This window comes from Notolepis coatsorum (assembly GCF_963971535.1).
Source record: "Notolepis coatsorum genome assembly, chromosome: 3".
NCBI classification, from domain to species: domain Eukaryota; kingdom Metazoa; phylum Chordata; class Actinopteri; order Aulopiformes; family Paralepididae; genus Notolepis; species Notolepis coatsorum.
In genome coordinates, this window is record NC_140167.1 from 45,445,570 (window position 1) to 45,472,187 (window position 26,618).

At 43.4% G+C, this 26,618-nt stretch overlaps 2 protein-coding genes across 3 annotated transcripts in view; one reads left to right on the top strand and one right to left on the bottom strand.

Annotated features, from left to right (window-relative positions):
* Positions 1–343: 343 nt before the first annotated feature.
* Positions 344–16,147, top strand: LOC311224684 (peptidase M20 domain-containing protein 2-like). Of its 2 annotated transcripts, XM_084309765.1 has the most exons (8): positions 344–778; positions 5,042–5,190; positions 6,988–7,130; positions 7,599–7,753; positions 7,944–8,070; positions 9,855–9,961; positions 12,989–13,096; positions 15,478–15,615. In XM_084309765.1, exons 1-7 carry the CDS (start codon positions 362–364, stop codon positions 13,064–13,066), a joined length of 1,176 nt encoding a protein of 391 aa, XP_084165891.1. In that variant the 5' UTR covers positions 344–361; the 3' UTR covers positions 13,067–13,096; positions 15,478–15,615. The 2 variants fall into 2 exon arrangements, with proteins under 2 accessions (XP_084165891.1, XP_084165890.1); XM_084309764.1 differs by lacking the exon at positions 9,855–9,961 and having other exon boundaries at positions 15,478–16,147.
* Positions 16,148–25,134: 8,987 nt separating this feature from the next.
* Positions 25,135–26,618, bottom strand: part of LOC311226229 (gamma-aminobutyric acid receptor subunit rho-1-like) — a gene marked incomplete at both ends in the record, with an annotated part of 121,598 nt that continues 120,114 nt past the window's right edge. The window contains one exon of the mRNA XM_084311621.1: positions 25,135–25,437. Within this exon, the coding sequence (XP_084167747.1) occupies positions 25,135–25,437 (303 nt within the window). The remainder of the gene's footprint in view (positions 25,438–26,618) is intronic.

The following is a 26,618-nucleotide window of genomic DNA, read 5'->3' on the forward strand; positions in this document are numbered from 1 at the left end:
TGTGTGTGTCATATGATGAATTGAAAATGGAGGACCCTGATGGATACAAGACGAAAGTCTTTCTCAGGTCTGCATCCTCTTAACAATTGTATGTATTGAGCTGTACTGTACTGTACCCATTCTGCAATCTGTTAATAAACTTTTCAATCAATCAATCAATGCAGGCTGTTCGACGCGGAAATGGGCAAAGACACAGCTCGTCACGCGATTGGGCAACCATGTCAGTGGCCAATCAGAGAGCGTCAGTCAGTGCCAATCAGAGAGCGTCTGGCAGAAATGCGGCTAGGTTTAGAAATAACGCATATTTTCCTAATGGACTTTCACTGACGTATATCCTCCTAAGACAAACTGCTACACTGCAATGGCACCGGGCATTCTCTCTGCCGAGGGAAGAACGCAACTGAAACACAATATTCTACTCTGCATAGACACACTTCGAGAAAAGCTGTTCGCTTTAAGCCAAGACGTATGGAATTGCCCGGAGCTCGCACACAACGAACGACAGTCTCACGACAGGCTCGTGCGCTTTTTCACTGACAGCGCATGGGAAGTTGAAGCGAACTACAAATTGGCGACCGCTTTCAGGGCTACATGGGGTCCATTCGGTGGCAAAGATGGTGAAAGCATTCTAAATATAGGCTTCCTCTGCGAGTATGATGCTTTGCCAGGTATTGGGCACGCCTGTGGGCACAACCTCATAGCTGAAGTAGGTGCTGCAGCCGCGATGGGGTTGAAAGGTGCGTTAGAAAATACGCCTGACTTTCCTGTTCGTGTCAAGGTAACGTCCAATGCAAGTTCAAAGTCTAAGCCAATGTTAATATTAACTGATTATCTGCTTATTATATGAGTTACTTGTGCAGGATAACGTTTTTAATTGTGCGGATACATTCTTGAAGATCTTTATTTGTGGAGGGGAAATAGGCTACTGTATGCTTCTTGAAACTTTCAATCTAGGTCTGTGAAAAATTCTCCTGTTTTACAATTACAAATAGTACCAATGTAGGTCTAAACATGCATTTTAGGTCCCACACCCACAGCCCCAAAATACGTAAAAACAATTACAATCTCACATTTACTGTCTACTGTTAGTCTGTTACTCGTTTCAAGAGCGTAGTACGTAGTCGTATACAGCCAGACAATGAAAACATGTCAAATTGACTCAATAGCATAATAGTGAGGTGTAGTGGTGGTTATGTAATTTTCGTTTTTTCCTGTTCCACCCTCTGTTCCACTTAATGTATTTCCCCATTGACCATTTCTAAATCGGCTCGTTTTAGATACATAAAGCATTAACGTTGGCATGGTGTACCTTTCTGTGCGTATTCATCCACAATCAATAGCTCAACATGAAAATATTCGCAATTAATCGTAAAGGTAGCAAAATAACAACGTTTATGTTTTTGTTCGCTGGGAAACTACACTGCTATTTGGCGCTGCTGACTGACGTCAACACAGCGTAGCCTCCTGCCTGTAGTCACAGACCTAGGATCAGATTTCCCTTACATTCCATAAGCGTAACAATTCGTACAATGGGAAAATAACTGACCCTGAATCTGGGGCTAGTATCTCTCTGGTGATCATAACCATTTATCAGATGAAGCCAACCACCATTTCTAAAAGCAACAACCACGTTATCATTATTTGTATTCACTGGATATTAAATCACTGTAAATACTAATGTACATCATTGTTTCGTTGTACATATTGTGTATAGTTTATAATATAAGGTTATTGTTTTTACGGCGGGCTCTACATGCCCCGATTTAAAATGGTTATCTCCTCTTTGTATACTTTTGTCCGAGGTCACAAACAAAGTATTCTGCCAGGGAACTTATCGACACGACAGTAGTAGTTATAAGGTTTTTGAGCTTGTAACGTTCACGCTAGTTAGCTATCGTGGTATCAGCCGGCCGCGATGTGTAGCTAGCTAGCTTGCTAGCCGGCATGATGCGTGCAGTCAGTGCACAGGTCTTAGAAGAGGACCTGCACATTTTACTCGGTCCCGAAACGCCTCTACATGCCCTGATTTAAAATGGTTAACGACAGTAGACATTGCTAACGTCTAGTACGTTTAGCGAGGTAACGTTAACGTTAGCTAGCTAGCTAGCTAGCTTGGTATCAGCTGGGCGCAGGGGTGCAGTGCTGGGCAAACGCGGTCAAACGGCGTTTGGCCTTCGTCACTGAGGCCGAAGTGCGCGCATCCTATTATTATGCAAAGTCTAGGTGATCAAATGACTCGTCGCGCCACTTATCACCCAGACTTTGCATAATAATAGGATACCGACAACCAAATACAAGCCCTGTAGGTGTGGTGGGGGGTTGCTTGATCTCCCGACTTCACTGGAAGGATGAGACAAGGTGTATCATCTGTTTTGTGCGCAACAGAGGGAACATGTATGCGCGTGCACCTTATAACTACCTTTTTTCAACCAAAAATGCTTAAACAATAATGTTAGTGGTAGAAGGGAACTCATTTTGTGCAAAAATGGAATGCTTGCCAATGTTCATGCGGCAGAATTGTTACAATAGCCGATAATCCATTTTCCCAATGATAAATCCCTATACGGGTGGAACAACCAGTGACGTCAGACTACACCTCCCTATATCTGCAGAGCCCGGCTTGCACTGTGTGTGAGGGCTTGTACTGTGTGTGACTGTGCGTCGGGGCTTGTACTGTGTGTTGTTTCCTGTAAAACCCGGAAGTCGTCAGTTTTTACAAGCAGTGAGGACTCGACAGCATTTGCATTTCTGTATTCCGTGTTGCGGGTTAGGGTTAAGGTTAGGGTTAGGGTTATGGTTAGGATTAAAAATAAACAGCACAAACTGACTACTTCCGGGTTTTACCGGAATCAACACACAGTACAAGCCCTGACTAGGGTTGGGCATCGTTTGGATTTGAACGATTCCGGTTCCGATTCCGATTCTCCATATCGATTCCTGTTCTAAACGATTCTCGATTCCGATTCTTTGAGGTGCAGGTCAAAACAGGTCACAGCTTATTTCGAAGGAGATTTTTTTTTTTTTTTTTTTTTTTTTCAAAAAGAAAATCATACTATTCACATTTTCAGTTGACTTGATACAGTTTCATTTGGTTGCTGTACTATAACTAGGGTATTAAAGTAAAAAAAAAAAAAAAAAAAAAAAAAAAGTAAAAAAAAAAATAAATAAATCGAAATTTAGAATCGAAATTCAAATATGTTACTTCCGGTTCCAGAACCGGAAGTTAGGAACCGGTTCCTATTAGAACCGGTTTTCGGTGCCCAACCCTAGCCCTGACGCACAGTCACACACAGTACAAGCCCTCACACACAGTACAAGTCGGGGCTCTGCGGCTCTGTAGATATACCCTACTCAATTGACTATCCATTTGTTTACATTTTGGGCCTTTAACTCATTCAGCGCCATCGCTTAATGAGCCAGGGGGGCGCTAGAACGCCATCGCTTTAATCAATGGGGAGATTGCGAGATTTGCGAGTGCTTCAAATATATCTTATATTATAGCTATGGGTCTAATACACCATCGATTGTCAGTGAGTTCCTTCCAGTCAACATGCACGAAACAGATTGTTTTTTCATCTGTACATTTCCGTTTTATACCATTTTGAATATGAGTATAGTTTTGGTGATTCTTAGTAATCCCAGGAAAAGACGCGATAATAGCCCTCAAGTGTTTCCCACAGGATTTTCAGAGACTATGGGGGGGTGAACCTCCGACCCTCAAGGGGGGTCCGGGGGCATGCCCCCCCGGAATTTTTGTGTGTGTGTACATTTTAAAGTTAAATGCATAATAAATCTGGTGCACTTTGAGAGCAAAATAAAGAGGCTAGATCTATGATGAACTTTGTGCTCAAAACACAAAATCGACTAGACTAGTGCTTCCCAATCCTCTCCTCGAAGCACCCCAGCCATTCAATGTATTTGTTAAATTCCACCACCAGCACACCTGATTCAATTTAACTAGCCCTCTATTAGTTGAATCAAGGTGTGCTGGTGGTGGAATTTAACAAATACATGGAACGGCTGGGGTGTCCCGAGGAGAGGTTTGGGAACCACTGGACTAGAGCATACATTTGAGCCATCAAAGAAATTAAGCAAAAGTGGTTACCTGTGTTGAACTGGTTTATTTTTTAGTAAATAAAAAAATATAGTGGAATTTACTATTATGATTACTACCACTGCCTATACTACTGATACATCCCTATTGGCAAACTTTATATTTAAAAAAATAGTAAAAAAAAAGAAAAATATATATTATTTATAAAAAAATATTTTTGGTTCATTATACAACTGTGGCGGGACTAATTAGACGGGCCGTCTAATTCATGGGAAACCCTGGCCCTTTAGTGGAATACACTAAACACGTTGTCATTTTTCGCCTGATTATCGAATCTTCCTGAAATCAATGCTAGATTATCATTATTATCCTTCCTCGTGCATGTGAAATGGCCCTCGTAGCGTGGCGCTCCCCCCGCCACCTCCTGCACCCAATGGTGAAAAGCCACACACACACACAGACAGCGTCGATCGCGGTAGAAAGAAATATCAGATCAACGCAAGATTTTATATATAGAGTCCTTACCTGGTCTCTGATGAAATGCAAAAGAAATAATCCAATTATCTGATCACCATTGATTCCAAATACTGCTCGTGGAGGTCTGTCCGACATTGCCCGGCATTGCATATGAAGGGCGGGGGGGGGGCCAGCATCGCAGATGTAATGTTGTAAACGCTATTCCTGCCGGAGTATTTAAACCCTGCCCGCACGGCTCAGATCGGCCCAGAAAAGAAACTACACCATTTCTAATAGAGTGCAATACCGGCTGGAAGGCGTAGGTGGCGGTATCTGCCCTTTTGCGAGCTCACACCCATTCCCAATGATAACATCAGGCTGGATGAAAAATGAATGGATATAGCTAATAAAAGAAATAACGATTAAAACCCGAGTTTTCTCGTGATTGGCGCTGAGCGGTTGACGAGTTAACCCGACTTTTCTCGTGACTGGCGCTGAATGAGTTAAACACGATTTACTTTGTCATCTCAGGTAACTGTTCTGGGGACTCCTGCAGAGGAGGATGGAGGAGGGAAGGTTGACCTGATCCTAGCGGGGGCTTTTAAAGACATTGACCTGGTCTTCATGGCTCACCCAGCCCAGCAGGATGTCCCGTTTTTGCCCTGTATCTCCATTGCAGAGTACGCCTTAGTTCTTGAGTAACTGCTAAATTTCAGACTAACTGCTTAGATTCAGAACGTGTACCGACTTTCCTGTATTCCTTGTGTTCTCTCTCCATCATTTATCAATTATGCATAAGCCTATATCTACAGATTATTTAAGAGAGACCAGATTTGCAGGGGCAGGGCAGTAACTAAGTACATTTAGTCATTTAGCCTATACTTTTAGAGGGACTTTCTCCCTTACATTTCATACGTTTTACTCCACAATATGTATCTTAAACCTGCAGTTCAGATAACTGTAATTAAGAGTGACGTATTGCATAGGAAATGTGATCAATTGATTGAAATTATGGTGGACTATCAACAGTCAAGCCAACCAGCATATAAACCTATATTACTACCTACTATGCTAATCTGTTTTTATGCACTCAAGACTGTAGCACCCAAGTTCAACACTGTTTGACGAACATTGTTAAGGTGCTCGTGCTCCCATAGTCGAGCGGACCGTACGCGGATCAGACTCCCGTGGACTCAAAGCGGACCCAAAGGGGACTCAAAGCAGACCCAAAGCAGACTCCAAGTGCGAAGCTCCAATTTTCTAATGCGCGGACGTCCGCGCCGCTGACTTGGTGTCACACAAAACGCTGCTCAGCGTTTTGGTTGACATCGAACTGCATTTAATGTGATGCCGATCTGCATTTTACTCTGACCACTCGCTCCGTGCCAAGAGAGAGTAGGGCTTGAGATGTTTGAATGGCTTTTCTAAATTAAGTGTGTAAAACTGGTGCTTTTATTTCATGCAATGTGTGTTTGTCATTTCAGCACCACGCGCTGTCCACCTCAAGCCTATACGGTACATTGCATCTCGCTGCCTATATACCTGTTATTCAAGTGTGTAAAACTGCCCGTTTTATTATCGAAATATTGGAAACGGAGATAACATACTCTTTATTTTGACATCGGATGACGACGACATGACATAAGTTGAACAGTGTGGGAAAAATTGTGTAAACTGGCGCGAGACATGTAGGAAATTGGTCCGTGGAGGTACGCTCGACTATGAAAGCTCATAGAGTCCAGCAGACCTCCGCTGAGTCCAGTCCGCTCGACTATGGGAGCACCTTAGCTGAAAGAGTTGTACCCTTCCTGTTGACCTGTTGCTGTCAGCTAAATGACTACATGTAAATGTAAATAAGGGAAAGTAATCAGAACCACTAGACCAACATATTTAACATGAATTTGGAGCTTTATGCCATGAGTGTTGAACGCTCCCAACCGGTGAAACACGAGAACGTCATATATAATTTGTACTTTTACAGTTTGATACTTCATTACATTTTACATTTAGTCATTTAGCTGACACTTTTATCCAAAGCGACTTACAAGTTCTGTACAACAGGTCAGCAAGAAGGGTACAACTCTGGCAGATAAGTAACAATGTTCATCAAACAGTGTTTAGACATATTATACAAACAGTGTATAGACATAATTAGCATAGTACTAGGTAGTAATATAGGCAAGGAAGATTATTTAGTAGCACAGTGCATGATAGTAAAAGACGGTTAGTATATATATTTATTTTTTATTTCAGATATATATATTTCAGTACATTCAATATCGGATACCTTTTATTCCTAGGCTATACCCTAAAGTCGAATTTTGGATAGAGTACTTACTTTTACAGCACGGTACTCTTATCAGGATATTTCTACGTTTACTGAAGCGAAGGAATTGTGTACTCTCTCTGACACTTCATATTTGGCCATTTGGCCATTTTCCCAGGTCTAAACCTTCATTCTGATGTTTTTGACACAGTGTGACAGTGAAGTATCACGGGAAGGCATCTCACGCAGCGGCGTACCCCTGGGAGGGAGTGAACGCTCTAGACGCTGCTGTGCTGGCCTACAACAACCTCTCGGCCCTCAGGCAACAGCTCAGACCAGACTGGAGGCTCCACGGTGAGGAGGGACCAGGAATAAGCAGCAGCAGTAGTAGGGGCTTGGGGATGATAGGGGGGGAAGTAAATACATATTCAGATGGACCTTTTCCCCAATATCACAATCTGCCTTATTATATGAAATCATTAGGTAGTCCAGTCGATTATGCAGTCATAATACAGGGAGGGACTGCATGATAATGGGAAGTGTGATACATGACGATTGATACATGATCATTTTCAGTTCTAACATTTTGTGAAAGATCTACTTATCAAAGACAACAGACTTGTGCATCACAATTCACATGATCAAAAAATAAATCCCGCAATATGTAAATTATTAATGATTAAAACTGCTTATTGGTTTCTGAGGAAGTTCATAATCCTAATGCATGTTGGACCTAATGAATTAATTAGCACTTGACTTTCTCACCCTCACAACCCTGTTATCACACATTTTCAACACTCCCTCATATCTTCTCTCTTGCAGGCATCATCAAACATGGAGGGGTGAAGCCCAACATCATCCCTGACTACACTGAGCTGGTATACGACTTGCGGACACCGCTGATGAAGGACCTCGGTGACCTCAAGGCCAAAGCCGAGGCTTGCTTCAGGTCAGCTGCTATGGCAACCGGTTGCCAAGTAAGCATGCCTCGATATAGTGCTGCCTAACTCTTGTAACCGTCTTATAATTTATGTGGTAAAATATTGGACAATGTAGTAAAAAAAATTAGAACATCAACTCTGCTGTTCGTTGTGGTTAGACATCCTCCTTTAACCTCCCTAGAGCTGTTATACTGTTAACTAATTGGACGTCATCTAATATCTATAGGTGGAAATAAGCGATTTGAGTCATGCCTACTCGAACATCCTACTCAATGCCACTCTGGCAAACCTGTACGAAGAAAACGGGAGGGCCCTGGGAATTGAGTTTCAACAGAAGCCAAGCAACTTCTCTGGTGAGTGGTAAAAAAAATTGTTGAAAATTTGGAATTAATATAGACTGTTTCACCTTGACAACGTAACTATTCTGAATGGACCCAGTTTGTTTCCCTGCAGCAGTGTTTGCTAATATCAATAGATGACAGGAAATTAACGTGGGTCCAAGGCGTTCCAAATAGCAACACACATCCACTGAAACCATCCATGTAAAGTCAAAGTGCAGCATGAAAAGTGGGATATCCTGGCTTATTCACAAGGTTGTGTGTCATTGATTCCTTTGTACTGGGTTCCCGCGGGGTCTTAAAAAGTCTTACATTTAATAATCGGTCTTAAAAGGTCTTAAATACGTATTGTAATGTATTGGATCAGGAGGTTACTTCTATGTTGCGATAACTGCCCTGTGTCACACTTAAATGAGTTTGGGGAAAGATCTGGGCTGCAAAGTAAGCAGTATGGTAATAGCCAGTCCCTCCCAACAATTTGTATGGAATTACTTTTCATAGTCATGTTCCTTCATATTGTTTTTCCATGAAATAGGTAGTAAATTCTATTCAAAGTGGTCTTAACTTGTTGAAACCTGCAGGAACCCTGTTGTACTATTGTACTAGTGAAGCAGAAATGCCATGACGATAATCTTGGAAAAAGGGAAAAGCCATAGAGCATACGGGCGACAGTAGAGCAGTCGTCTGGTAGGCCTACTCCGGAGGTTCCTGATCCAATTCCCGCTCCTCCCGGGCAGCATGTTGAAGTGTCCTTGAGCAAGACACTTAACCCCTAACTGCTCCCGATGAGCAGGTTGGCACCTTGCATGTTGCCTCTGCCGTCAGTGTGTGGATGTGTGAGTGAATGGGTAAAATGTGAGGAACAAATGGTAAAGCGCTTTGGATAAAAGCGATATATAAATGCACCATTTACCATTTTATATGGAGAACTGGAATATAGTTATTTTAATAGATAGCTCATCTTGATGTTAATTAATAGAGAATGGCTCCTCCGTGTGTCAGCCAGTAACGTGGTGGGGTGGAGCTGGACTCTCTGGCGGTGGTGTCGGAGAGGAGGAGCCTTGCTAAGCTCCACGCCATCATGGACAACCCATCCTACCCACCTGAGAATGGGGATATGTAGACACAAGAGGGAGACAAGACAACAACAAACAAAACATGCCTATATATACAACAGATAACATACATTACTCCCTCTATATACATACATAAGGACACCGTCCGTAACACCCCCCCCCCATAAAGAGTCAGCCCATGGCTGGCGACAACACAACTCGCAATCCAAGTACCCCATTTGCTTTCCCCCAAAGAACACACATCATAACAAAAAAACAAAACATCCACCACTGCCATCAACCAACCAGACCATCACATCCCGCTTCTTCATACCTCTCTTGGTAGCATTTGATATGATCAGGGGTGCTGTTGACACAAAATGTCCAGGGGTACAGCAGGCCCAACACCAACATCAAAAGTATTAAGACCGTGGTCTGAGAAGGCACCTCACAAAAACAACAGAGGGATGGTCCACGGTTCAAATGCACAATGGCAGACTGCTGCCCTCTTCCTTCTCACAAAGAAAAACACATAATACAATGTGAGAGTCCACACAGCACAGCACAAAATGCAGCGTCACAATACGTTGAGCAGCAGAGAGACCCCCCTCAGAGACAGCACTAGCCTCATGCAGCCACTTTTCAAGCCTGCACACACAAGACAACAAACCCCTCACCCCCTAAAAGGGCTGCTTACCGACCGAATTTTATTCACACAAGAACTGACCACCTCTCTGCTTACAGCTATCACTGGAGCAGGAGCAGTAACTGAATATGTGGCCAAACCAGCGTCTTCACTCTGGGCAACTACCAGCTTACCACGAGTCCTGGGTAACCGTGTTGCCTCAGAGGCAAGTGTACCCCGCCGAATCGTCACCCTGCCACTCGTCACAACTACAGGTTGTGGAGCACGGGTGATTGTACACACTGGCAATACATCTGGGAGCAAACGCATCAGGGTACAAAACAGTAGGGTGATCCAAAACTTTAACACATGGCATAACTCTGCCACCAGCGATGTCATTACCTAACAAAAAGGTGACGCCTCCCACTGGTAATGATGGGCGCACGCCCACCTTGAACACCCCCTTTTCCAACCCGCAGGTTAAATGTATCTGATGGAGGGGCACCGACACAAAGCCCATGCAGATCCCCTGCACCAACACACTAGAGCCAGTTGATGACTCATCACAAAACGGCAACATGTCTGATACAATAAATGACTGTGCTGCCCCAGTATCCCGCAGTATGCGTACTGGACGCTGGTCCAACTCACTGCCACTGAGCGAGACCAACCCGTCCGACATAAACGGATCGTAACTGGGACCTGGTATGTCACACACTGTCTGGACCAAACCAACCGCTTTAGGTCGTCCATCTGTCTGAGACTGCTCCTTGCGTCTCAAAACAACACAGTCACTTATAATGTGGCCCACCTGATGACAGTAAAAACACTCCAGCTCCTCCTTGTAGCGGGGAGACACAGAGCGGGGCGGACTAGTCTGTCCAACATAGCCACTGCAGCGGATCTGTGGCGGACTAACGTGTGACCTAGCTGGAGTGTGAGCAGAGGGATAAAAGGTCCTACCCTCATGTCGGAGAGTACCAAACGACTGTCGATGAGTTAGCACAAACTCGTCAGCGAGCACTGCAGCCTGAGCCAACGTACCAACCTTTTGCTCACTCAGATATGTTACCAAACGGTCATTCAGACTATTTTTAAACTCCTCCAGCAACAGTAACTCAGACAGTGAATTAAAATCAGACACGTCACTCGCCTTACACCACCGAAAAAATAGACTCCTTCTCACGAGCGAACTCCACAAAAGTCCTGCCAGGCAACTTTTTGTGAGCTCGGAATTTTTGCCTATATGCCTCCGGCACTAACTCATAGGCTCGAAGTACAGCAGTCTTAATTGTGTCATAAGACAAACTGTCACTGAGAGGGAGGGCAGACAAAATCTCCTGGGCTTTCCCAGTGAGCTTACATTGGAGCAAGAGAGCCCAGACCTCTTTAGGCCACTTTAAAGAGGTAGCAACTCGCTCAAAAGCATTAAAATAGGAGTCTACCTCCGCCTCACGAAATTGAGGTACAAGAGATATTAGTCTACTCACATCATAAGCCCCCACAGTCGTGGAAGAGGGTTGAGCAGGACTCCCCATTTTAGCAGCTTCAAGCTCCAGCTGCTTCATTTTAATCTCAGCGTCCACCCGGTGGCTGTCAGCCTCCAGCTGGCGGTTCTCAGTGTCCAGCTCCATTTTCCTAATAGCTAACCGTGATCCCTCTCCTCCTTCCTCTCCCTTTCCTCAAACTGTAACTGTGCCAAACTCAACTGAAGACTGGCCTCTTCAGCACTCCCACCAGGGAAGGGTGAAGCATGTCTGGGCACAGGAGACGTGACACCCGAAAGGGGAGGCTTATCCTCCTCTACCCAGTCTGTAACCGGGTCCACCACCGCCCCCTCTACCCCCTCATGCTCCGTGTCCGAGGTAGACTGAGGGGAAGAAATAAAAGACGCCCCCTCACCCAGATCAAATTACTACCAAAAACCAACCTATCTAACGTGCCCACCGCACACCAACACCAACTGTCTGCTGCTCACTAACGAGCCCCCATTTATGTTACGTACCCCAGTGGGGAGACGCAACACAAGGCCACAGACAGGGTAGGTGAGGGTGCAGTGACACAAAACGCAGGAGACAATTAGCAAAATAATTATATTTATTTCACAAAATTCAAATCAGCAACACAGAGAGCAAGGAGGACTTACCAGTGAGCACCAAATGAAATATCAAAAAGAAATAAAAGCCCACCCCCCCTTACAGGCGCGGACGCCCCAAAGTACAGGTGGTGGTGCTCATTTCTAAAGCTGGTGTCTTTAACAGTAGGTCACCTACGTGATGCAAAATGTAGACCCAGGGTATCTTCCTGTCCTCAATGTCCCTGTGTGCAAAACAAAAGATTAATAAACAAGAAAAACAATCACCATAGGCTGGGTGATGAGGAATAAATATACACAAGTTAGGAACAAAACAGAAATGTACAAATACCAAACTAATGCCAAACAGGCCACAGCTCTACAGAACACAAACAGCACAAAACTATACTAAAGTCCTAAACTAACTGACAGCACAAAGTGCCAGAGCCTTCACCAGCTCTATACCAAAGACATACAAAGATGAGCTCCCACACAGACACAGACCAAGTATAATTACCACCACACACAGACCAAGTATAGTTACCACACCACAACCAAACGAACCAGGGAGCTCTCTAACACTGAAACAAAATGGGTATATGAAGGGAGAGTGGATGTTGATTGCAGAATCAGCTTCACCTGCTGCTGCACTGGGGTGAGTTGCTGATTGACCAGCTGCTGCTGCAACTGGGAGACACCTGAGAATGGGGATATGTAGACACAAGAGGGAGACAAGACGACAACAAACAAACAAAACATGCCTATATATACAACAGATAACATACATTACTCCCTCTATATACATACATAAGGACACCGTCCGTAACAACGGACTTGACCAATAGAAGGAGCATGTTCAGTGTTAGACTCAGACTCCCAAAATACAACACTGAACGTCACAGGAAGTCCTTTGTGCCAACAGCCATCAGACTGTACTGTGCCTCACTGAGCACAGAGTAAATCCCTGTACATCTTCCTGTACATTTACATTTGACTGTATATTACTATATATTTTCGGACTGTATATTTCTCTTGACTGTATTTTTATTTTAATAAATAATTTTATTCCTATTCTTATTTTAGATTTTTGACTAACTGAATGTTCATTGTGAGTGATTTGTAGTGCTGAATTTCACTCCGGATCAATAAAGTACTTCTATTCTATTCTTAATCCCGTAGGCTCCACAGACTTCGGGAATGTTTCATTTGTCCTCCCCGGTCTTCACCCTTTCTTCTACATTGGTTCAGATGCACTGAACCACACAGAGGAATACACCAAGGCAGCAGGTACCGTAACAAAGGTCTTCAGGAGTGGGTGCCTTTGTCAATGATGAACTAATTGGTCTTAACCCACTCTATGATATATTCATCCATTTTTGTTCTCCGGATTAATAATTGCAACAAGAGTAGTTATTGGGTCACTGCAGCTAAGGACTGCCAACTAGGGATGTCCGATATTATCGGCCGACCGATATTATCGGCCGATATCGGCAGTAAAATGTGATATCGGAAAATATCGGTATCGATTTTTTTTTTTTTTTTTTTTTACATTTATTTAACCTTTATTTACCCAGGCAAGCAAGTAAGAACCAATTCTTATTTTATTTATTGTCAAAAGTATGCATGTTGGTTTAATTCAACAACAAGAGGTATGTAATGTTAATTTTTACTTTTTTAATTATCATATTTTGCACAGATAATGCTTACATTTAGAAAGCCTTTTGAATGCATCCAGTGAAATTATTAATTACCTGAAATTATTCAGTTTTTTTGGGGGGAAACCCTGCATATATCGGTATCGGTTGATATCGGTATCGGTATCGGTATCGAAATTAAGAGTTGGACAATATCGGAATATCGGTATCGGTAAAAAAGCCAATATCGAGCATCCCTACTGCCAACACATTTAAAATGCACTGTGAAGAGGGGAGGTGGTTTTAGGCTAAATACAGACACCTGAATAGATTGGCAGTTTTACAAACACTTGCAGATAACTTGCAGATAATTTCAGCCATCTCTTTTTAAAGGTGCTATAGATAACATTCAGCCACTAGATGTCGAACTAGAGCACCAGCATGCCATAGGGAGGTGTAGTCTGACGTCACTTGTCTGCCCGCGAGGTCCACCCGTATAGGGATTTATCATTGGGAAAATGGATTATCGGCTATTGTGACTATTCTTGACCATTTTCACGATATTTCACGATCTTTGCGGAGCTATTGAGCTATATACGCGTTATATGCAATAAGCCCAAATCGTTCTGGTTGATCCCCTGAACCCCCAAATACTCCCAAATCAAAGGTATATACCATGTACACATGTGCCTTCACAAAATCATAAAGGTTCGGTAAAATAGACATTGGGGGTCCTTACCTTAGCCAGAAGGTACTCCAAAAATAATAATTCCAATGATCCCATCGGCGATTGCGATTACTCATTTATATGTAATAGGGATGGGCATTTAAAAGAAAAATCCAGATCGATTGATCGCATGCTATACTCGAGTGATCGTGTATTACTCTAAAAGGATACCGGTATATATTTTTTTAATATATATATATTTATTTTTACTTAATTTTGTTCATTCACGTATATGTTTACGGAAACCAACAAACCGTTATAATCTTACACATACATGTGAAACAAATATGTAAAAAAAATTTTTTATATATTAATATTTTTTTTCTCATAATTCTTTTTAATAATTTAAGATAGATTTTTCTCATAACTACGAGTAATCGATTACTCACGCCCATCCCTAATATGTAAATACACGTGTTTACGGGAAACTAGGTTGAGGCCAACAGATCTCCATGCGATTGCTCTGCAAGAGCTCCTCCCCCTCAGAGCGAGTCTTGACAGTCCAGTTCAGCCATTGTCTCTACTGATCCCTTTCTATCAGAGTTTAAAAGGTAGGCGATACTGCCACCTGGTGAGATTCGATAGGCATTGCAATTCCAACGTAGGCAAATGAGCCAGGGGCGGCTAGAGTGATCCGGATGATCGTTTAGAACGGGGATCAAAGGAAAAATATCAAAGGATCCAAAAACGAGTTTACTCGTTATTGGCGCTCAAGCGTTGGCGGGCAACAACGAGTTTACTCGTTATTGGCCACCAATGAGTTAAGCATTTTTGGTTGAAATAAAATTTGACGTAATTATTTTACGATTAATTGCGAATATTTTCATGTTGAGCTATAGATTGTGGACGAATACGCACAGAAAGTTACACCATGCAAATGTTCATGCTTTATATGTTTTAAACAAGACGATTTAGAAATGGGCAATGGGGAAATACAAAGCAAGGTGGACCGGCCGGAAACAGCAATGACGTAATTATCCCTATTATCCAATCAGGTGCATTCCACATGGGGAAACGAAAAGTAGGGAGGGGATACAAGCACACAACATGTAAACAACATTCATTTTGGACCCACCAACATTTATTTTATTATAAATTCATTAATCAATTTCTTTTGGGGGGGGGGGGGGGGGGACAATACTTTCAAAAAATCTGTATGGATGTATTTTAATGAGTATCTAAGTATCTAATTCTTTATCTTTAATTCTTTATTTTATTATTGTTATTTTCCACTACCTATGTTTGATTAACCATCTTTCTTTCCTGTCCATCCATTTTGTCTTTGTCCTGTTCCTCCCTGGGTTCAGGAGATGTGAAGGCTCAGATGTTCACTCTGAGGACAGCCAAAGCCCTGGCCATGACAGCCCTGGATGTCCTGTGCTGCCCTGACCTGCTGCTGAAGGTCAGAGAGGACTTCACTCAGGCCAAACTGAGACAGGAGGGGAAATGACTGGAAGGCAGAGATGTGGCTGCTTCTCTAGCTTCATCTAGTTGTGCCGGACAACAGGACAAGCCTTAATGTCAAGCCCTGGTATTGCATAACTGAGTCATGTGTGCTATGATTTATTTCTTCTTCACAGCATCTCAAGTAAAAACAGCTTAGTTTAAGGGGTGAGGGTATTGGATTGGTATCAGTATCGGCACTCAAGCTTGTGGTATTGGTATCATCATCAGAAATGGGGGGGGGTATTGAGCCATCCCTATACAGTATATCACCCAATTGACCCATTTCAAACCCTGATCTCTTCTTGAACCTCCAATCACAACTGTTGCTTCCATCGGACAAACAAAGCAGTTGCGATCGGAGGATGAAGAAAAGAGGGCGGGGCTTGAGAGGTACATTTCCTCTACATTCTAAAGTCATCAACACTAATTAAAAGCATATGATGGGTGAAAGCTACTTGTATTAACATTGTCTCCTGCATTAAAATGGTGTCCGCCAACACCACCAATGCCTTTACCAATAAAGATGAATTTATAAAGACATGATGCAAAGTTCAATTCAAAGTACGGTATTTCATTTCATTCTGTTGAGAGATTATTAGTTTGTTAAAATTAATTTTATAGTACATGCTTTTGGTTGTACTTGAGGAAGGGGGAATAGAGGCCTTGTGTTATGGTTTGTAACCGACCCCAATCGCACAACACAAGACAGGTATGAGAGTAAGCCAAGAACTGGGCATTTATTGAAACACACAGAAAACGGCACTGTCCCTTTAAGGGAGAACACAAATTACTGGAAAACAAGAAATGGGAAAAGGGCACAGTGCCTTTAGGAGGCGAGCTGGCTAGGGGGAAGGCTAAGGGAACAGGACCAGGGCAAGGGACAAGGGCAGGAAACAGGGAGGACAAGGAGGACCGGACAGGATGACTAGGAGGACTAGGAGGACTGGACAGGGAGGGCTAGGAGGACTAGAGTGGGGAAACAGGGACAGAGGCTCGCGGAGGCGGGCTGGGGAGAGGGAGGACTGGAAGGACTAGACAGGGAGGACTAGGAGGACTAGAGTGGGGAAAACAGGGATAGAGGCCCGCAGAGGCGGGCTGGGGACAGGGAGGACTAGGATGACTAGAGAGGGGAAAACAGACAAAGACTGGGATTCAAGCATAGATGGAAGTTGCTGCTCTGCAGCTTCTCCCGGGATGGTTCGTCTGGGGAAGCAGACGGTGACGTCAGAGCCGCTCTGCAGATTCCTCTCGGCAGCTCTCCGAGGTGGTAAACGGGACCGAGAGGGAGAGAGGGAGCGGGTTAGCTCAGAGTACAGTTGGGAACAGAGCAGGTGACAGGAGAAGTGACTTGTCCCAAAACAGAGTAATCCAAGTGACTGAATCTTCGGTGTAAATACACACTGTGAGTAACGTCCCAAACACAAATCCACGTGATAGAATCTTCGGTGCAAATAAACACTGTGAGCGAAGTCCCAATAATAATCCAAGTGACAGTATCTTCGGTGTGAATACACACAGTCAGCGAAGTCCAAACAATAATCCAAGTGATAATATCTTCGGTGTGAAAACACACAGTGAGCGATGTTAAAGCAAATATTATCCCAATGAACAATCCAAAAAGCTGACACTGGGTGAGTGACAGTCTGACAAAAAGCAGGATATCTTCAGTGTCTTAAACACACGAAAAACGAATAGGGTCAAAGACAGTCTTGCAAAACTCACCCAGGCGCTGTGCGTAAAGAGAGCAGGATCAACAGGGCGAGCGCGTCGCCACGGGGAACGGGTTGTCCAAGCGGAGGTCTGAGTGGTGCGTGACTGCTTGGAGTACGCGCCGGTAAGGAGGGCGCATCTGGCGCGGAGGTCTGAGTGGTGCGCGACTGCTTGAAGTACGCGCCGGTACGGAGGGCGCATCTGGCGCGGAGGTCTGAGGGGTGCGCGTCTGCTAGGAGTACACGCCGGTACGGAGGACGCATCTGGAGTGCGTCTGAATGCGCGTCTGGAGTGAAGAGCGCGTCTGCGCGGAAGAGAGCGCCAGGCTCGGAGGTCTGGATGGTGCGCGTCTGCTTTGAGTATGCGCCGGTACGGAGAGCGCATCTGCTGCGCGGAGGTCTGGAGTGGAACACCGGAATACCTCCCGTAGAGGTTTAGAGAGCGCAGTCCAGTGTCTCCTTCCAGGCAAACGGCGACAGGAGGCGAAGGCTAGAGCGCATCTGGCGCAGAGGTCTGGATGCGTGTCTGGACGTCTGCTGCGCGGAGGTCTGAAGTGGAACACTGGAATACCTCCCGTGGAAGTTTAGAGAGCGCAGTCCAGTGTCTCCTTCCAGGCAAACGGCGACAGGAGGCGAAGGCTAGAGCGCATCTCACGCCGGAGATGAAAACAGCATAACAGACAGAGAACCTCCCGAAGGAGTCTTGGTGATAGAGATATGATACGGAACGACCCGACAAGGCCAGAGGGGAAGAGCGAGGTACTTAAAGCCCAAAGGGGAACTAATTAGAATGCACCTCAGGTGCGTGAAGGTAATTGATACCTTAACTAGAAGTGTGTGTTCGGCACCAGACCAATCAAACACATCATGACAGGTAGTCCAAGGGTGTGGCTGCTGAAGAGCAAACGAGAGTAACGAACGCGAGGGTGGGGGCTAGTGAGGTGAGGAGAATGCAATTGATTAACAGAAAACTAAAGGAACAGAGCGAGTAGGCTTAAAGGAACAGAGCGAGTAGGTGAGCAACGGACAAAAACCTCACACCTTGCACAGAATCCTTGTGTAGATATATCTTCTAACATGGCTGGCAGTAATATAGCTATTATTGTTTTGTACATGGCAATGGAAGAGATAACAGTTCAAGCACTGTTATCTGTGTATGAACATGAGGTGTCACTGGTATAAACCAAAGGTTAATCAATTCAATGCATGTATGGATGATGTCCGAAACAGATTAAAACCTGATTAATAGTGAAACTGTATAGCCTCCCTCCAAGCCTCTCTGACACGTTATTTCGGGGGTTGCGCAATCAATCAATGCCGTTAGAAAATCAGGATTTCTGCGATCGACACCTGCTGTCTTTTCAGGTGAGGCGGCCGCACGCAATTATCCTGAGTATCAAGTCTGGTTCGAATTAACGAGACTGAATCAGCGTTCGAGGAACAGGGAAAGCCTGGATTCAAACATCGGGTTAATTGAATCTGGATAATGGGACTTTTGATAGACTTAGTTGAACCAGGTACGGGGAATAGGGCCCAGGGTTTAACCTACGCTACCACTGCACAGATGTTTTCATTTAATTTTTAAAGTGGTAAGGCTGTCCCCGAAGCCTGTTTTTGGGATTCGAACTTCGTCAGGGTTTTTCCGAACGAACGTTCGAACCTTCGTTTTTAATTTAAAAAAAATTAAGTGTATTTTTTTTTATAATATTATAATTTTTTTATAACCTAACTAACTAAATCCTTAATTTGAATAAAGTGATTAATCTGATAAAAATGAGTCTCTTTTATTAAATCAACTTTCCAGACCCAGCCCAGGGAGAAGCCCCAGCCCAACTAAATCAACTTTCTTTAATGAATATAACTCATCAGTTTCTTTTAATACTATAATATTAGTGTAGCCTAATCTTTATCTGCAACTGTGAAGAAAAACCCCATTGGTTTAAACAGAATTAATAGAAAAAAAGATAAAAAAAAATAAAGATTTTTTTTATAAAAAATAAAAAATTCAAATGTTGATTTAGAATTCGAATGCCAACGTAACTAATGAAGGTTCGAACGTTTGGGCTCAGCCCTACGATGGTTACAGGCAGCCATACCGGAAGAAAGAGAACTACACTAATATTCCATGCATGGCCTCTATTGAAGACGCAGCGGGCAGGGTCTCTTGTTTCAGTCCCATGCAGTGTGTTCTGCACTTCTCAAAATAATTAACTGCTTCTGCGCCAAGAACGAGTTTACTCGTTATTGCCCGCCAATCGAATTGCACCAATAACGAGTTTACTCATTTTTATGATCGTTATTTCCTTTATTCGCTATTGCCATTCATAATTCATCCAGCAAGGCTCTGGGAGACTCTGGACTCTGTCTGATATTGCAACGGCTCAATACCGCCGCCTGGTGGATTTCGGGCGATGTTGCACCCACTCTAAACCGGATGGGGCGCTCTGTGCATCGGTGAAAATGTTCCGGGCAGAGCTCTCTTGTTATGTGGATCCAGACCAGTGCATGTGAGCGGATCGGAGCGTGAGCGGCGCGGGGAGCGGAGCGGGCGGTTTTGACGTGAGCGAGGAGTGGGTTTTAAAAGGTTTTAAAATGCCCATCTGGAATGCGTCTGAATGCGCGTCTGGAGTGAAGAGCGCGTCTGCGCGGAAGAGCGCGCCAGGCTCGGAGGTCTGGATGGTGCGCGTCTGCTTTGAGTACGCGCCGGTACGGAGAGCGCATCTGCTGCGCGGAGGTCTGGAGTGGAACACCGGAATACCTCCCGTAGAGGTTTAGAGAGCGCAGTGCGGTGTCTCCTTCCAGGCAAATGGCGACAGGTGGCGAAGGCTTGAGTGCATCTGGCGCAGAAGTCTGGATGCGCGTCTGGACGTCTGCTGCGCGGAGGTCTGAAGTGGAACACTGGAATACCTCCCGTGGAAGTTTAGAGAGCGCAGTCCAGTGTCTCCTTCCAGGCAAACGGCGACAGGAGGCGAAGGCTAGAGCGCATCTGGCGCAGAGGTCTGGATGCGCGTCTGGACGTCTGCTGCGCGGAGGTCTGAAGTGGAACACTGGAATACCTCCCGTGGAAGTTTAGAGAGCGCAGTCCAGTGTCTCCTTCCAGGCAAACGGCGACAGGAGGCGAAGGCTAGAGCGCATCTCACGCCGGAGATGAAAACAGCATAACAGACAGAGAACCTCCCGAAGGAGTCTTGGTGATAGAGATATGATACGGAACGACCCGACAAGGCCAGAGGGGAAGAGCGAGGTACTTAAAGCCCAAAGGGGAACTAATTAGAATGCACCTCAGGTGCGTGAAGGTAATTGATACCTTAACTAGAAGTGTGTGTTCGGCACCAGACCAATCAAACACATCATGACAGGTAGTCCAAGGGTGTGGCTGCTGAAGAGCAAACGAGAGTAACGAACGCGAGGGTGGGGGCTAGTGAGGTGAGGAGAATGCAATTGATTAACAGAAAACTAAAGGAACAGAGCGAGTAGGCTTAAAGGAACAGAGCGAGTAGGTGAGCAACGGACAAAAACCTCACACCTTGCACAGAATCCTTGTGTAGATATATCTTCTAACATGGCTGGCAGTAATATAGCTATTATTGTTTTGTACATGGCAATGGAAGAGATAACAGTTCAAGCACTGTTATCTGATGATGAACATGAGGTGTCACTGGTATAAACCAAAGGTTAATCAATTCAATGCATGTATGGATGATGTCCGAAACAGATTAAAACCTGATTAATAGTGAAACTGTATAGCCTCCCTCCAAGCCTCTCTGACACGTTATTTCGGGGGTTGCGCAATCAATCAATGCCGTTAGAAAATCAGGATTTCTGCGATCGACACCTGCTGTCTTTTCAGGTGAGGCTGCCGCACGCAATTATCCTGAGTATCAAGTCTGGTTCGAATTAACGAGACTGAATCAGCGTTCGAGGAACAGGGAAAGCCTGGATTCAAACATCGGGTTAATTGAATCTGGATAATGGGACTTTTGATAGACTTAGTTGAACCAGGTACGGGGAATAGGGCCCAGGGTTTAACCTACGCTACCACTGCACAGATGTTTTCATTTAATTTTTAAAGTGGTAAGGCTGTCCCCGAAGCCTGTTTTTGGGATTCGAACTTCGTCAGGGTTTTTCCGAACGAACGTTCGAACCTTCGTTTTTAATTTAAAAAAAATTAAGTGTATTTTTTTTTATAATATTATAATTTTTTTATAACCTAACTAACTAAATCCTTAATTTGAATAAAGTGATTAATCTGATAAAAATGAGTCTCTTTTATTAAATCAACTTTCCAGACCCAGCCCAGGGAGAAGCCCCAGCCCAACTAAATCAACTTTCTTTAATGAATATAACTCATCAGTTTCTTTTAATACTATAATATTAGTGTAGCCTAATCTTTATCTGCAACTGTGAAGAAAAACCCCATTGGTTTAAACAGAATTAATAGAAAAAAAGATTAAAAAAAATAAAGATTTTTTTTATAAAAAATAAAAAATTCAAATGTTGATTTAGAATTCGAATGCCAACGTAACTAATGAAGGTTCGAACGTTTGGGCTCAGCCCTACGATGGTTACAGGCAGCCATACCGGAAGAAAGAGAACTACACTAATATTCCATGCATGGCCTCTATTGAAGACGCAGCGGGCAGGGTCTCTTGTTTCAGTCCCATGCAGTGTGTTCTGCACTTCTCAAAATAATTAACTGCTTCTGCGCCAAGAACGAGTTTACTCGTTATTGCCCGCCAATCGAATTGCACCAATAACGAGTTTACTCATTTTTATGATCGTTATTTCCTTTATTCGCTATTGCCATTCATAATTCATCCAGCAAGGCTCTGGGAGACTCTGGACTCTGTCTGATATTGCAACGGCTCAATACCGCCGCCTGGTGGATTTCGGGCGATGTTGCACCCACTCTAAACCGGATGGGGCGCTCTGTGCATCGGTGAAAATGTTCCGGGCAGAGCTCTCTTGTTATGTGGATCCAGACCAGTGCATGTGAGCGGATCGGAGCATGAGCGGCGCGGGGAGCGGAGCGGGCGGTTTTGACGTGAGCGAGGAGTGGGTTTTAAAATGGGTCGGCGCGACGTCCGGAGCGAGAGTTCTCCTCCGCTCCAATCCACTCCAGGCCGCTCACAGTGGTTTAACACTGATGTAATATACATGTAGTACAATGCCATGCTAATTTACACCATGCTCAAAAAAAAAAAAAATCTGCCGAGCGATGTGGCGCGGGGAGCGCTCGATTCAAGGTGAGCGGTGAGCGAGCGGAGAGCGACTTGGGGGCGGGGTCAACATGAGCGATTAGCGGAGCGGACCAAGCTTTAAAGAGCAAAGAGCGGATTTCTTGCCCGCGCCGATCCGCTCACGTGGCCTGATCCAGACAAACACTCTAGTGCATTGGATCGCTTTCGAGACGCAAGAATCAATATGCTTTCGGCGTTTATTGCGTTGTACAAACGGAAAACGGATCTAGCAGATGGAAATCAAATAATTGGAATATTTTTTCTCCAGACTCATTGGCCACAGGTAAGACGACTAACGTTAATTCCAGCTCGATTGTCCATTTATTTCATTGCAATCCATCTGATCAACGTATGATGTTGTACTAAAAGCCGTTACTGACAATCAAGGAGTCATAAACGACCCCCCCCCCCTTTCCTTCACGCATGATGGAGCATAATGTATACCGATCATATGCATTTGAATTTTTTTATGTAGCGTATAGGGCCAAAACGCCATCGATTATGTATAATATGCATTGGGGCCTATAACTCGCATTCTAGGAATTACTGCAGACCACTCTAAAAACATACTTATATTCACGACGGTATTAATACGACAATGTATGAATGGAAAAATATAACGTTCCCACATCCGGAACGATAGATACCCGATGTTGAATGGGCCATAGTAATGTCGATATAGCTATTATATTTAAAAAGTTATAGCCCTGCAAAGAAGGTGAGCGACTATAGGCTTACAGCACTGGCAGTGAGAGCTATAAGATGGTCAAACTGCGTGGCAGACATTGTGTTAAGGTGTGACATAATTCTGTTCTTGTCAAATAATTTCCTCCTTTTCAGAAAGCATCACATTTATTAAACATATTTGCCCATCTAACATCCTTTTGGAGCTGTGCTGAGTAGTAATAACTTCATTTATAGTTTGTTGATTGTAATATGAACAGTCAAAGGACGTTTATCCACTGCGTATGTATTACTGTGTTAAGCTGAAAAATACATAATAAAAACAAACAACTAATAGGCTACAGTGGAACTCAAAGCCTCACCAATACCAAGTAGAGGAAATTAGTTTCAATTGTATAAAAAAAATTATAATAAGTACTGACCTTTTTAAAAAGAAACACAAATAAATGATGACCATATTGACTATGTTCTGCATTTACTAAGCATGTGTTATTTTTCCTGCATTCATCAGAGCAAATGGTAATAATTTTCCTGATAACTAAACTTTCTCACTTTACACAAAAGTGATCTAGTTGCTTGATAGCAAGATAATTGCATTGATACAAAGATTACAAGAAATTCGGAACATTTACTAGATAATACTACAGTATTGTAAAAGAGAAAGGAAACGTTAATATATATATATATTTTTTTTTAGAGGTGCATGGATGTCATGGGTAGTAGTATTAGTTCATAATTAGGGGATATCTATACATTGGCAATGTCCAAGATCCACACCTTCAGTGAAGGTAATGGTGAATGTTTGCGTCTCTTGAGTGTTCTCGTTGTCTGTCATACCGCCCTCTGCTGTATGTGTTTGGAATCACAAAATCCGCAAGCTGCACACAATGGGTCTCATTCCCGAATATTTTCCAAAGAGTTCTCTTGGAAGACTTATCTTGGAACCGACTGAGGCAGAATCGACGACAAGTTCACTCTGAGTCCCCAACGTGTGGGGAAGATGTCTTAAGTGGCTCAAACGATCACAGCTGAGATGCATTCTGAAACATGAACGTGCATCCCCGTTCAGGTAATTTGCATACAAAACAACACCTCCAGAGCTCCTTATAAGGCAACTAATGATGCAGCCGTGTGAAAATAGGCGGAAGCGCTTTGCGACCGATCAAAATGAGATTAGATGAATGTATTATCATCATATATAGTACAGCTTGTGGCGCACACACGCGCGCGTGCAGTACTGTATAGCCTATGCGCGTAATGAATGAACGCAGTATAGGTATAATTTCACAATAATTGCATAATTGTGTTTGAATATCTGAGTAATTAAAGTAATTTTACATTTGTCCAAAATAGCTGGTTCAGATATGGTTAATCCAGCTGCCCTGTGATCAGATTAATCCATATTATTTATTTTTCCGACATCAAATTTCTTATCGTACAAATATTGTCATTTATTTTAAGTAATTAATTCCAAGGAGGCCTGTAGCGTTGACATGAAGGAATCACTATGATTCCTCCCAAATAAAGCCATTAAGAACATGGAGAAGAACACAGTCTGTCAAGTTAATACAATTTTCAATCAGTCAATCAATCATAAGTGTGCTCCTCAGCACTCTTAAATTCTGCTCTCAGCCACGGCCAAATCCGATCTCAGGTAAATTTGGGGAATCGCGCTACTAGCCCTAATATGTCTTAAATTGGCAGAAATTTTCCTGAGAGCAAATTATTTGTCGTAAATCCGTTCGGGAATGAGACCCAATGACCTGTCCACCAGGCATGGGGGGGGGGCGACGACAACGACAAAAAAATAAATATACAAAGCCCTGAAACGAGTTATTATGGAGTCCCTCTTCCTCTTCTAAGTGACCCTCACGTGGGCCCAGGGTTAGGAGTAGATAGACCAGTAGACGATGTTAAAGAGTACGTACGCTCCTGGAAAGCAGACCCGCGAGTACTTGTCTATAGCGTGGGTATCGATCCAAATGTTCACGTAGCCTCTGGGGGGCCTGACCTGGCCAGTGATCTGGGGGTCGCCTAGTGCCACCTGGGCTAACATCCTCTCTTGGCGCCCGCCATTCTCCGGCATCCCATAATTCCCTATGGTGTTGACATCCATGGAGCTGTAGCCGGTGATCTGGGGGTCGGTCATCATGTCTTCAGGGTTACCGATGCCGCACGTACACGGCAGCTTTCGGAAGAAGGGAAGTACAAGAAGAAGAAAAGGTTAAGTGTTGCGAAGACGGGGGCGAGGTTGGAACAACAGCAACTAAGAAGTATATACAATGAATGACTTTGAAGGACTACACGATGAATGACTTTGAAGGACTATACGTTGAATGACTTTGAAGGACTACACAATGAATGACTTTGAAGGACTACACGATGAATGACTTTGAAGGACTGCACTTTGGAGTGAAATGTTCTCTTAAGGCGAGACACTGCAGGTGAATAGTCAAATATACTTTTTTTGTTGATTTTGAGATTTTGTTATATTTTGCTTCCTAAACATGTCTTCTATGAAACTAGTGACAATAAAACGTCAATAACACACATTTAGTTGTTTATTTTATATCATTTTGCCTTATTGCATCCATAAATGTGCACATATTTAATGGGGAAGTGCCTCATTTGCATATATAAACATACATTTCAGAAAACTTGCAATATATTTTTTCTTAGTTTATATGTACATAACAAATTGGGAAAGTTTCATAGTGATATCTATTCAAATATTTTTTGCCTATTAGGGGGTACTACACTGTACTACACTGTTTGTAGCCTGTGTGTAGTTCTGTTCAGTTCAATAACATCATTATTATTATTATTCAGTTATCAGGCATGTGTTTAGGTTGTCTATTACTAATGGTTTGATTAGGTATTGTGTTTGTAAATATCTGTTTAAAAAAAAAAGTATGGCATTTTACAATACAGAACTTTGAAGGCGTTTTCCCAAAAATGAGTTTTAAGAGTTTTTCCTCATACTCTGAGCCAGAAATCTCCACTTCAGTAGCACACACATACACCAAAACTTCCAGTTCTATTCATATCTATGTTCTGAAGGTATTTACAGAAGGGTTTGTTGATATCGCATTCATACCCTGATTTATATCACATTTTATTCCTAAAAACATGGCGAAATATGGAATTTTACCATAAAAATGGACTGAATGGAGTATTTTCTGATTTATGGAGTGATAAAAAGAGATATCCAAAATCCCCTCTGTAATAACCTTTGGCTCTAATATGTCAACAAAATGAAACTATAATTTTGAAAATGGCTTTATCCAATGTTCAGATTTCTGTCCTGGAATTATATGCAAATTAGTGCATATTTAAGTAGATCATGCCTCATTTGCATATTTAAACATA

Excerpts from the sequence above, each read along its gene's own strand:
- LOC311224684 (XM_084309764.1), top strand. The coding sequence starts at position 362 with ATGGCACCGGGCATTCTCTCTGCCGAGGGAAGAACGCAACTGAAACAC. Across the intron at positions 5,191-6,987 it reads CCCTGTATCTCCATTGCAGA|TGTGACAGTGAAGTATCACG; the intron begins GTACGCCTTAGT and ends TTTTTGACACAG. Across the intron at positions 7,754-7,943 it reads CTATGGCAACCGGTTGCCAA|GTGGAAATAAGCGATTTGAG; the intron begins GTAAGCATGCCT and ends TAATATCTATAG.